Below are 13313 nucleotides of genomic sequence, written 5' to 3' on the forward strand. Positions count from 1 at the left end.
CCAAACATTATATCTTGGCGGACCTGAAATGTTAATACAGACCTTGGAAGTCTTTGTAAAGGCTCGTCTAAAAACAATATAAAATCACCAGGCCCGTCTTTATTTCATAAACGATAACACCGGTCCAAGTGGTCTAACCGTGTGGACCGCAAAAACGAAAACGGCCCCACGTCTCTGCTATTTTGGTTAAGTAAAAAAAAAAAACCGGTTCGCAGCATTTTTTCTTAAAGATATGTTTCAGTATATTCAACAAAAATATTGTAAAAACAAATATTAACAAAGACACTGACTTTTTGGTCGAATATCAAGTCTTATTCTCGGCATCTGTCTATATTCTGAACAATACCAGCGACATATTTTTTAAACTTTCAGGGCCGCTTACGTACACAAGTACTGTGAACAAGATGGCGAGCACGACTCAATCTCCACATTGGGAAACGGTTGGAAAGGCTAAAAAAAGTGGCAAAAGTCAGATTCCACATCTTACACGAAATGAGAAAAAACAGTTCATTGAAAATATGCCGAGAATTGAAGCGAGTAGTAAGTAAACCTCTTAATTACAGCGATTACAATCTCCATGAACAGTGCTACTGTTTTCTACCGGCTTTTCGTCAACGTCATCAACTTACTTTCACTTATATTGTGCAACTTCGTTCAACATGTGTGTTTTTGTTTCAATATCTTCACTTATTTAAAATTGTTTTGAAATTGTTTTTTATTTCTAATTCATAATGTGTTTTAATCAACATAAATGTCTACAACATATTAAAAATAAACGCATTTTTAAATCTCTACCACAGGGGCTCAGTTTCGGGTAACATATGACATCGGTTAAAGGTGGAGCATGACACATGTGCTCCCCATAGCAAACCAGCATACACTTTGACACACCTATATCACAAAAACATATTCAATATCATCAAACACAATGACGGAATGCTTTAAGAGTATATAATTATTATATTTATGCCAGTTATTATAGTTGATATCAATGACATATGCAAAGGTGTGAGAAAATTATATTATTGTAGTGTTTTCACAAAAAAGTATTTTCTATAAGCTCTCTGAATTCTGCAGATTCTGATCATATACCAATAATGAATTAGGTCATTTTTATCAAATTCAAACAGATAAACACTACAATGATGTGATTGTAACTTTCACAAAAAAATATTTTTGATATGCTCTCTGAATTCAGTAAATTCAGATTATATACCGATTATAAAGTAGGTCATTTTATCTAATGAAAATTAGTTTATTTTGCTGATTTCACATTCAGGATTCCAATTAACACTGGTTAAATGATGTTTAAAACGTATTAATATAAGAAATTATCAGAAGTGCATGCACTATGCAACTAAACACTTTTGTGATAAGTATAGCATAGCATATTGAAATTGATATTGGGTATGCGACAATGAGAAAATATACACTGGAATAATGTACTTTTATGGCCATGTCACAAAATGGGGCGGGGGACATAATTAAAGTGTCCATCCCAACCCGTCCCGTCCTCTCCCGATGCAATGTAACTAGCTAATCTCAGGAACTTGCTGACGCGATCCTCACCAAATTTTGCTCAGGGTGTCAACTGGCTGCAGGGAAATTGTCTTACAGACATCTTTTAGTTTAAAAATGATCCCCGTCCCATCTCTTCCCTGTGCTCCCCTTAAAGATATAAATTTGTTGTATTTGTAGCTGTGTTATTACAATGTGTCCATTGTGACTTTATTCAAAATAGCTATTTTAAGACTGTTAAAAAAAGTTTTTATTTAATGCATTATAACTGTTTTATTAAGAACCACTGAAAGAATCTGTGACGATGTATGATGCCTTCCTGGAAAAAGAGAGGAAGGAGGAGTTAAAAGCAAGCAGAAGCCAAGAAAAATCCTCTCCATCTAATAAGGATCAGAATGGTAAAGCTGGCGGTGACAGGAAAACTGTACAGAGCAAAAAGAAGAAGCCTGACCAGGAGAAGAAGAAACAAGTGGACTATGCTGAAGCTATATCTGCTGTATGTGGTCTAAGTTTACATACTGTTATATTACATGTGGTATGCTGTGTGGTTATTAACTATGAGTTTTATATGATCAAAATGTTTGATAGACCCTGTATGGAGATTACCTCTCACAGTTTTAGACAACTTGGTGGGCTTTGTAATCATGAGATGTAGTATAGTGTCTGAAAGAATTTGTGTCCCTTTTGGATAGTCTTTTAAACTTGTCTGGATATCGCATTCTCTTAATTTTGAATTGACTTCTTTGATATATACATAAAATTTATTGCTATTGTATTTAATGGTATATTGTTGTGTTCACCTCACCAACATGAATACAGTTCAACATTTTTTGAATGATTTACTTGTCTTTCTTATTTTTAGCATTTAAATCTTCCTTGTTCATTTATCTCATCTCTCAGTTTGAAACTTGGCACGTTTTTATGCATTTGCATAAAAGAGTATTTCTCCATTTCATTTGCATTGGGGCAGATGTTTAGTTGTCTGCCATATAGATACTCTTGTATTCTTTCCATTTTGTTTTGTTTACCTCTTTGAATATCTTTGAACATTTCATAAAAAAATTGTCACTTGATCAGTTGATACAAAATATATGAAAACATTTTGTCTGTGTTTATTGATGAAAAAAATAACAAAAACAGGTGGACATTTAGCATTTTGGGGCTAAAATGACAACAAAATTCCAATTAGTTGTTTAATGTTCTGAAACATTTGGATATTTGGTACTCCAGATCACGAAAGAAGATGTGAAGTCAACCTTAACCCTGACCCAGACAAGGTTCCCCGACAACCTGGAAGTGTGGCTAAAAGACCTGGCATCTTTCCTGAACCTTAAACTGGAAAACGTTCCTGAGTCTGACCCTGTCTTCACCAACAAGCCTAAAGGTAATCATAAAACACATTTACAATTAACTTCATTTCTATTGCTATTTTTTCTTATCACCTTTGCTGTTGAGAGAAAGTTTTTAGCTAGTCTGGCCTTATGGACCTGTATACCTATTTGTTATCTAATTGTATATTTATATATTTTAATCTTTTTTCCAAAAACTGTTGGGTCAATTTTTGCAATCCTCTTTCTGTAGGAATACCAGGATTCTATGGCAATTTAGTCTAGAGAATCATTGAGTAAACGGAAATCAGTTTTGCTTAAACAGTGGGTCTTTGACCCCTTAGAGATGTGGCTTTAAGGCATAAATAGAGCTGATTTAGGGATGTGGCCCTAAGGGAGAAATATAGCTGATTCTTAAAATCTTTCATCTTCTGTAGGAATGCCAGGATTCTGTCCCAATTTATGAAAGGATTTTGATCATATTTGGTCTGAATCATCCTTGGGTGAAGGGGAACCAATTTTGTATAAACAATGGATCTTGCTCCCCCTAAAGGAATAATAGCGATGAATCCTTTTTAAGTAATTCTTGAGTGTTCTTAACTTATTTGGCTTGAGTCATAAAGGAATGTGTTACTGCAGTGCATGGTACTGAGTGGCAGGCTGCAACTAGAAATTGTATTTGTAATGTATAACTCCTGAGAATATTCTGACATAATCACTGAAATCCAGGTGAGGAACAAGGCCCCATGGGCCTCTTGTTTAGCTCAACTGGTCTGAGGGGGGTGGGGGATCTAAAGGAGGCAATTTGGCTGTATTGATGAAAACAACTTCTTTTCTGAAACTATTTAAAGCAATGGATATCAATCATATTTGACTGGTAGCATCTATTACACTTAAAGTGTTGGGGATTCCAAATTGTACAAATATTGGTGCTGATAACTTCATTTTTTCTGTCGAGTCTTTTAAGGAAACTTCCTGTAAAAGCTTAAATGTTATAGAAATATTAACTTACTGTGAGCTGTTATGTTAATTTCAGACTTTCCACTATGTCATCTTGGTCGACATTGTCAGCAGACAATCACATCTGTGATCAGACAGGCCACCCAGGAAACCATGGAGCACATGTTCTATCACTGTGTGAACACCATGCTCACGGAACTCAACAAGGGTAAATATTCATCAGGCTGATTTTACATAGTTCTTAATTTAATTCTCTTCATGTTATGGGAGAATTATGTATATCATGAATCATACATTAAACTGCTACATGGGGCAGTAAAAATTTTCTATAATAGTGTTAGTATCCCGATGTGGATGTTTTATACTTTCTGTATAAACCTGTCTTGGAGGAGGGGAGAAATCTGGTTGCTAGCCACATCAAAATGTTACTTAAAAAGAAATATATAAATTGTTCTTGTTTGAGGAGCTCAGTCACATTTTGTTTTCTTTGTGTTGACAGGAAATTCTTCCCTTGGGTATCGTATCTTTATTCAGCTGCTTGTTAAGGTCAGACCAGATGTTGCTTTGTCCAAGCTGAATCAAGTAAGTATTGCTGTAGTTTGGTTTATTACACTATTTAACTGCCAATTATATTTCACCCATATTCTGTATAATATGGACTCCCCCACCCCCCACCAAAAAAAAAAAAAAGAAAAGAAAAAACTTAATTTTGTCAAATGTTTATTTTACTGTTTAAAAATTGTGTACATGATATCTTTCGACTTCAACAAATTGTTTATATTCAATTCTTTGATTTTCCAGTTTTTGGAGCTTTTGAAGACCAACCAGAACAGGTCCAGTCGGTGCTTGACTATACTTTGGTCACTTGGGCAGTGTGGTCACCTTGACCTGAAATGTGGATTGCGAAGTAAATATCAGCTGTTGAGAATAAATCAGTTACTGGGGTGGGGTAGATGTTTTACTGGAAAAGCCATAATTGCCGTTTTTCATCATCATGCGTCTGTGAACAATTTACATTTTCAACTTCTCATTAACCAAGAGGCCCTGGGTCATGGTTTTAGGCCAGTAGCATGTTGGCTGGAAGGGCTACCAAAATTGTTGAAAAATAAAGATCTCAACCTACTTACAAGGTTACATGGGTCACAGTATAGAATACTTTAAACTTCTTCCCAATAGCTAAGAAGCCCAGGGTTATGATATTGGGCCAACTGGATACTTGGATGAAAAGCATCCACGTTGGTACAAATGAATGATTTTGGCCTCCTTTCAAGGTTTAAAGGTTCAGATGTGTTTAAATGCCCTTTTCTTAATTAAGTGAAGACGTCTGGGGACATGACATTAGAAATGAATGGTTACACATTTGTTCAAATTAAAAACCTTGATCTTCTTCCATGTCACAGCTGTGAGATATGTTAAATCGTACTGCATTAGTTTTAAACGCAAAACATCATCTGTCAGTTTACAGTAAAAACCTCATTTAGTATAATTATAGGTGAGGCTATGTTGATTTTGTGTTGTCGTCATCGTTGTCTTCACTGTCCAGTTTGTGTGTGTGTTGACAGTTTTGATAATGTCATCATCCATGACAACTTAGTGGTAGTTGTTTGTCCATATCTACGACCTGTCTTACTGTGAGGTGTAAATCTGGATTAAGTCTGGCATTAGTCCAATAAACAAAAAGTACAGCTCTTATCTGGTACTAGGAAAAGTGCAAAAAATTGTCAGGTGTGTGAAATTATGTACTGTGCAAAATTTCTACATACCCTTGCTCTAGAACTTCTCATTGAAATCTGAAATAGCAAGGGTTTGTTGACTTTCTGATCACAAATGATTTTAATCTGTCACTTTCATCCGCATTACAATGATGTTTTTTATTCCTCTTGATGAACTTGACACAGTTAGTGATCTGTCAGGAAGAAGTCTGTAGAAAGCACCAGTTTTGTCAATATTATTGACATCTTTCAGAGCAATTTTTTGTGTGACATCAACAGCCTTCTTCCTGCCAACAAGTTTTAAACTGCACAAGTCATCCATTAGGATACTGAAAATCTCTCAATTTCAAACTCATTGGCAAACAATTTTACCTTTGTTGTTTAAGAATTTCATTGGAGAAGAGAATATTGTGTGCACATGCATTCGTAAACCGCACAAATAATGCTGATTCGTCATCGTGGTGGGCATTCCAGTGTCATTTACGCGGAATTCTTTCTGCTTCTTTGTTAATTATTTTGAATTTGTTTGCTGAAATATCTCAAGCTGTTCTCCTTTTAATATCCGTTCCCCAAAGGGCATTAAAAGGATCAGCAGTTTGTTGCTGTGCAAACTTAGGATGGGATTTCCTGTCGTAATCTTACACATTACATCTTCTCTTTGGTGTGTTCATTGTGTATATAAGGGGGAAAAACAAGACAAGAATAAAGATATCTGACATTAATGCCCCTAAGAAATGTTCTTAAAGACTACACGAGAAAAAGGTGTGATATGTTAGTTATGATGAATTTTAACCATTTATTATAAAAGTATTTTTCTTCAAAATTCTTGAAGATGTTTCAAAGCTAACTAAATGTGGGTTTAGTCAAAATAATCATGGAACAATTCCTGTCGGCTACCAATAGAATATGTTGGATCACTTTTTGTCAAATGTGCAATCTATTAAAAGCTTATTTTTTATGCCAAAATTGGCCATAATGTTTGTTAAATAACTTTCACATGTCCAGGTGAACTATAAAGAGGTGTGCAAAAGAGCAGTACATTAAGTAATTGTAATAAATGTACATTTACATTTTTTAGTCATTTTAAATGTAGCCTTTGGCTTGCATTTCAATGTAGATATTTAGTTGTAAATCAGTACATTTTTACATGTGTATGGTTTTGTGTTTCAGTGTGGATAGAAGTGATGCAGCCGACCCTGAAGGTGCGACCAGTGGCAAACTACTGTGTAGATTACCTGGAGGAACTGCTAGAGTAAGTACAGGGACAAATCTTGAAGGCTTCTAAGATGATAATTTGTCATAAGTATAATTAGTCAGCCATATGTTTGGAATAGCTACTATATTTACCAGGGTGTTGTAGGTGGTGAGGAAACTCAGCATTCAATGACCAGGCAGTTTAAATCACACATGCTGTTTTCCTGTTAGTAATTTTTTTCATTGGCGTTCTTATGTTACCTGTGAAAGCAGGAGACATATATTGATCACAATATCAAGGTCAAAGGTTGAGGTCACTTACTAAAAATGAAATATGTGTTTACAATAAAGGTGTATTAAACCTTATTATAGACTATTTAATTGTTGAATGTATAATTATACAAATGTATATGTATGTCCATTATTTTCCACATACTTAATACTATGTATTATATATAGACAGATGTTTAGCATTACCTGTGTGTTGTTGCAATTCCAGGTGAGAAATATGTCGCCGCATTACTTTTATTTGTAATATTTGTTATAGGAACAAAAAGGCCCTGAGTACAGTATATGGTGTTATCTCTGTACGCGAGTACTTCTACCTGCTCGACCTTATATTTGGGGATCGTCAGATGCCTGGGGACCTCAGTAGAAAGCTGCAGAACCTCTATCCAGACATTAAGGTAAAATTGAGCACTGTTCACTTTCTCTAGTTTTAAATGATTTAACCATATTCAAAGTAAAACATGTGGAAACACAAGTGTGAAATTTCATTCATTATAACAATAAACATACTCCAGTTACATGTACATGTATAGATCAGCTCAGACCTTGATGAAGGTCCTTTTGATGAATAAGCTACTTTGGTACACATTTGTAATGTTTATGTAATGTTTATGATACAAGTTTTGTCTATGTCTAACAGACAATTGTGTATGGTGGCACCACGGCTAACATGAGGAACCTGTTCCCGTCGTATCTGACCAGGGCTACGGACAACACATCCCGTCTGATGATGGCTGAGGTATCTGTTCACTCTACAGTGTACATCGTAACTGGCATGTAGTGGATAACTGCATGATAATCCAATACATAATTTTCAGGGTTGGCACTGGGTGTACATGTAGCAATGGTTTTCATCTTAAATAGGGTCCTCAGTATAGTCTTTTTTTTCCATGCTTCAAACAGCTGTGGGGAGGGCTTTAAAGCTAACTGATCATAATCCCAGGGTTTCTCTTCTCAATAGCACATATCTTCTCAGCACCATAAGAATATGACAAAATCAATGAATTTGAGCTAATTTATAGTCTTTAGACATAAGGAACATGTGTTTTGAGGCCATAAAATATATGGAAGCTTTAAAGAGAGAATTTATTTAATTTTTTTTCATAAGCATATCCCAAAGTCACATTTGATACACCTTTTAAATAGAAAAAAAAAACAATTAAATTTCTGTACAATTTGTTTATGTCTTGACAAGTCTGCTCTCTTGCTTTTTATTTTCTTTTTGTTTTTGTTTTTGTTTTTGTTTTTTTGAAAGTTTGTTTATTGTGTTGTAGCTGATGTCGAGTCTTCTGTACTGTCTGTCTACTGATGAACAGTGCTACAGTGTGTGGGTCCAGATGTATACCAAATACATTCAACAGTCCAGGTAATTCTGAAAAATATTAAGTAATTTTGTTAAAGCTTTTAATTTGAAGTAGCTAAGCTTCTTCACTGATAAGATCAATTGGAGTTGTATTTTGAGACCTAAATTTTCTTCCACAGTATGTTAATGCAGTATTTGCTTGATACCTGGGATACCTCAAGCAAGATACTGGACAAGAAGTTACTGAAGAAAACCTTTCGTTCCTTCTCCATCACCAATGATGAACTGGCTTCAAGAGGCAAATCAAGCATTGAAGGACTGGAGAAATGCTCCAATGTTTGTAAGGTAACCACAACTTTGAACTTATCTCCCTTTAATTGATTTTGTACAGTTTGTTTATGGGCCTGAAGAAGATAAACAAAATGTCTGTAAAACAGACCTAAACTACCACAGATATACCGGTTCATCAATAATACAGAATCTGACATGTTTGTACAATTGTACTCATCTTTACATTAACAGGAACTTCAGCAAAAGTTGGATCAAACTCGGTTTCCATGGGGATGGCTGATGTTTTTATTTGTTTCCTTGGTAACTGCAATTGTTGCCTACGATATTTACTTCAGCTCTTCCATGAAGTGTAAGTATTATATATATATATTGCTCTATTAATGCATACATAGATTAGTTGGAACTTTGTTATAATTGGACCAGTGGAATTTTGATAAACAAATGTTAACAGATTTTCTTCAAACTTCGTAGCAGGGTTTCAAGCTTTAAGGACTTGGCTGAGTTCAATTGCTACTTTGATTTTGTTGCCTTACTTTGTTTTGGCAGAATTATGGCCCATTGATTAACAAAAAAACATTGTTTTCTGTCGGTACTGTAAAATAAATGGAACAGTTATTAACAGATTTTCTTCAAACTTGATAACAAGGTTTAATAATTTAAAAGCTGAACATTATTTGGCAGAATTATCTGAAAAAGTTTGTTTTCTGCTTGTTTCCATGCAATTACACAACAAATATTATCCGATTATCGTCCAGCTTATTAATAGTTATCATCCCTTGATTCAACAGAATTTATCATTCTGATGAGCTGTAATGAAACGTTTACTCCTAACCTCATAAATATTTACCTACAAAAATCTGTTTAAGCAGCAATTCATTTAGGGTCAGGATGGTTAAACATAAAGACAGTTTTAGGGGTAGCAAGACTGCATTTTAGTACAGTACATTGTATGCAATAATATTGTAGCCTCTCGGACCATGCAGTTTCTGGAGGATTATGGAATCTTGGCATTCACAGAACAGGTTTGGGGACGGGTTTACCTCTATACTTCAATGGCATATGGGTAGGTACAACTATACTGTTTTTATCTATATGATTTGGTATTGTGTGTAGCTCTGATAACTCATTAACACAGTAGGTAAGATTAAAACTAAGGATGTCAAACGGGTCGGATTTTACCAATCTTTCGAATGAGTTACTGGTTGATAATTCCTAAATCCTTATCTTAAAAATAATTTCAAATGTATCCTGGTATATAATTTCTTCCCTGCCTTTAGTTAGCTTATATATATTTAGCTCTGTTTGTTTTCTGTGCATGTTGTCCATCAAAACCAAAATATGTTTTCTTTCATTTATAATTATAAGCTAAAACAAATTCAACACTAACTCTATCAGAATTCATTCCATTGTTTATTATAAAATTCATAAATGTTGAATTTTAAACTTTTACAGATGGGTATGTGTAAATGTGCCACTTTACTATGGTAAGGTGCAAGCTTTCGTGGGACCTTATCTGTGGGAAGCATGGACTCGACTTCTGCAGTTCTGGAACCAATTCCTTGAGGTGTCGGCTCCCTTCAGATTGTGGGCTGCATTAAAGTTATCCCAATGTTTAGACTGGGTAAATACCAATACTGTATTTCCTTTAAAAGTCTTGTTGAAGCTTTCCAATTTAAGCGATAACAATATTTGGACTGGACTAATGTAACAATATTTGTTTCTTTTGATTTAATGCCTCACAACTATTTATAGCTGCTCCCTTTTTATTTTTATTTAATTGTCTTTTGCTACCATGAAGGATTTATATATTTAATTGTCTTTTTCTACCATGAAGGATTTATATTTAATTGTCTTTTGCTACCATGAAGGATTTATATATTTAATTGTCTTTTGCTACCATGAAGGATTTATATATATAATTGTCTTTTGCTACCATGAAGGATTTGTATTTCTGTAACTGTCCTTTAAATGAAACTAATTGTCAACTGTGACACCCTGTTGAATTTATATTTGCTTTGTAAACGATATAAGTTATATTTAATGAGTAAGCTATATCTTTTGATAGATACACGGACTGTCACCAGAGCTTTGGACAAAACTATGGAACTACGTATGGTTATCGTGGGATTTCTTTAGGGATTACTCATTCTGGATATGTGGCCAAATGGCCAATCTCCTTTATCTTGCTTATCACTGGGTGGAAGAAAATATTATTTTGTAAGTACTCTAGTTTACACATTCACTAGTGTTATTGATAGTCTATTTGACAAGCCATTCTTAAATGATTAGCTGATATCAGGTTAAACAATGTGAAACCAAACCAAACGACCTAACAAGGTTGTGGTAGAGATAGCTGTGATACCATCTGATGGATGTATTCAAATACATTTTATTGCCCATTACATTCCTTCATTTGCATTACCTATAAGTGGTACAATTGGAACTTGTTGATAAGATCTTCAACAGATGTTTACTAAATATACTTGTAGAAAAGTTAATCTTCAATATTATATAAGTTTACTATAGACGTACTTATTTTAAACGCAAACACCGAAAAATGTAAAATATGATTATTTAGCATAGACATGAATTATTATTAGCGTGGACATGAATAAGCGTAATTAGAAACTTAAAATTTGAAATCTCTTCGTAGGCTACACATGCTCTACAGGTAAGTCACTAGTAAACTGTTTTCATTAAAATTGCTTGTTAGTTGTAGTCATTCTGTTATTTGTTATATTCCCAAATCAGATTTCAGTATTCTAAAAGAATGGTCCCATAACAATCCTTACGATCTTAGTAACATGATTAATCATTGACTAAAATTGAACCATCACAGAGAAGGTTTAAAAGTGATCAATATGCAGAATTCTGACCTGTCAATACTCTGATAAGTAAATTAAAGATAGATGATGACACCCTCCCACCCCAGGTAGATAATCCGATAATTTGTTCATTTGATTGAACACCTGACATGCAGCAAGTTGTTCATGGCTCGCATGCATACCAGGTAAGTTTGTTCACAGGTGATTGGTCGCAATCATATGGTTGATTAGCGTTAATTAGTGGTCTTTGAGACTGTCAGAAGTGGCTGTAATATGGAAGCTGCTAAGACAAAGACTTGCACAGCACGTTACAGATAAAATGGTCACACCATGGTCTTTTTATGTACTAGGAACAATAGAGTTATCTAAAATGGATATGATGTGGGTCATTTGAAAGCTATATCTTCACTTTTATTGATTTTTTAATTATTATTTTTTTAATTTCAGAAGTGAATATACCCCGGACAGTGTACAGAAATTACTCACATCAGGAATCTCGTCCGTACATCATGCATCCTCCAACCTCTTCACCTGGTGCCGACAGACATTTCTACTAGTAATTAGTGGACACTGATCCTAAAACAGCATTTATAGAATAATTCAAATTGATACATTCATCATATGCTTTGAATGTATTTCAATAACAGATCACCCTTTTTTCATATTATTAAAAATTATGTAACATCTAAATGAAAAAGGAATGTGTTCTGTAACTTAAGATATTAAAGTTTTAGCCTGAATTTTGAAAAATTTGATACTTCAATATTTATGAACTGCAATGGATTTTTTCAAAGCATATTGTCTTCAAAACCAAAGTGTCTTCAAACCTGCCAGTCAGACGTCATGTCTTTGTATCTCGATGCCTAAGTTATACAAGTATGACATGGCAAGACTATTATACTATGTTATTATGCTCAACCTCCTCAGATAGTTATATAGGTGCGTACTTAAAATGAACAGTTGGAGCTTTAGTCATTAGGATTGGCAACATGCAAGTATTTATTGATAATTACAAGACGCATCACTCCTTTATAAAATTATAATGAGAATCTTAGAAAAAAGAATTGGAAATATCAGTTACTGTGCTTTTATACAAGGGTTGTATGGATATTATTGTCCAGTGATGAGACACACACAGGTATATGATATGTTCAACAATGAGGATTCTCTCTCTTCTATCAGGTTATTACAAGGTGGCAGCATGAAAAATTTATATACCATCATTCAAAACTTAATATTTAATTCTTCCATTGACAAACATTCAAAGCATTTGATGGATTTTGATAGATGCTGCCTTTGAATTTGGTGGCAAAAAAAGTTCTGGTTAAATTTGTGCAAGCTACAAGTCTCCAAAATATGTCTCATATTCTCTTTTTTATGATTACAACATAGGATATTCATAAAATCTGGTATTTTTCTTCTTATTCAACACTTTTGCCCATTGTAAAATTGTCTCATACAGGTTAATGTTATGTATAACAGGTAATGCATTTGTGCCATATAGTTCTATCAAATAACAGGTTATGTTTTTTTGTTGTTTTTTTTTTCATGAAAGATGAAGCACATTACCAATGGTTCATACAGTTTTAACCTCTTAAGCAGGTGTCATTACCTGAATTTCTACTCAAAAAAGTGCTGTGAACCAATATTTTCAGTAAGACATGTAAATAAAAGTAAAATTAGATTCCGTTGCGGAAGAATACAAATTGGTAAGTTCTCGCATATATATTTACTTATATTGCGAGAACAATGCATTGCAGCATATTTCTGACTTTACTTACAATACGTTACAATTATATGGCTTTAATGCAATATACATTTATAAATGTCTTGTATTTACAAATATTAATATATGAGCGGGTTTGGAGATCAATAAACAAAGTTTGTCTGTTGA

At 34.0% G+C, this 13313-nt stretch overlaps 1 protein-coding gene across 1 annotated transcript; it reads left to right on the plus strand.

The window, feature by feature from the left end:
• Window positions 1–368: 368 nt before the first annotated feature.
• Window positions 369–13313, plus strand: LOC117325063 (transmembrane protein 214-B-like). Its single transcript, XM_033880989.1, has 16 exons — window positions 369–540; window positions 1800–2014; window positions 2749–2902; window positions 3883–4014; window positions 4306–4388; window positions 4608–4713; window positions 6689–6770; window positions 7260–7398; window positions 7641–7739; window positions 8275–8366; window positions 8483–8648; window positions 8826–8943; window positions 9561–9657; window positions 10047–10215; window positions 10660–10811; window positions 11867–13313. Exons 1-16 carry the CDS (start codon window positions 405–407, stop codon window positions 11991–11993), a joined length of 2067 nt encoding a protein of 688 aa, XP_033736880.1. The 5' UTR covers window positions 369–404; the 3' UTR covers window positions 11994–13313.

This window comes from Pecten maximus, chromosome 4 (assembly GCF_902652985.1).
Source record: "Pecten maximus chromosome 4, xPecMax1.1, whole genome shotgun sequence".
In the NCBI taxonomy this organism is placed as follows: domain Eukaryota; kingdom Metazoa; phylum Mollusca; class Bivalvia; order Pectinida; family Pectinidae; genus Pecten; species Pecten maximus.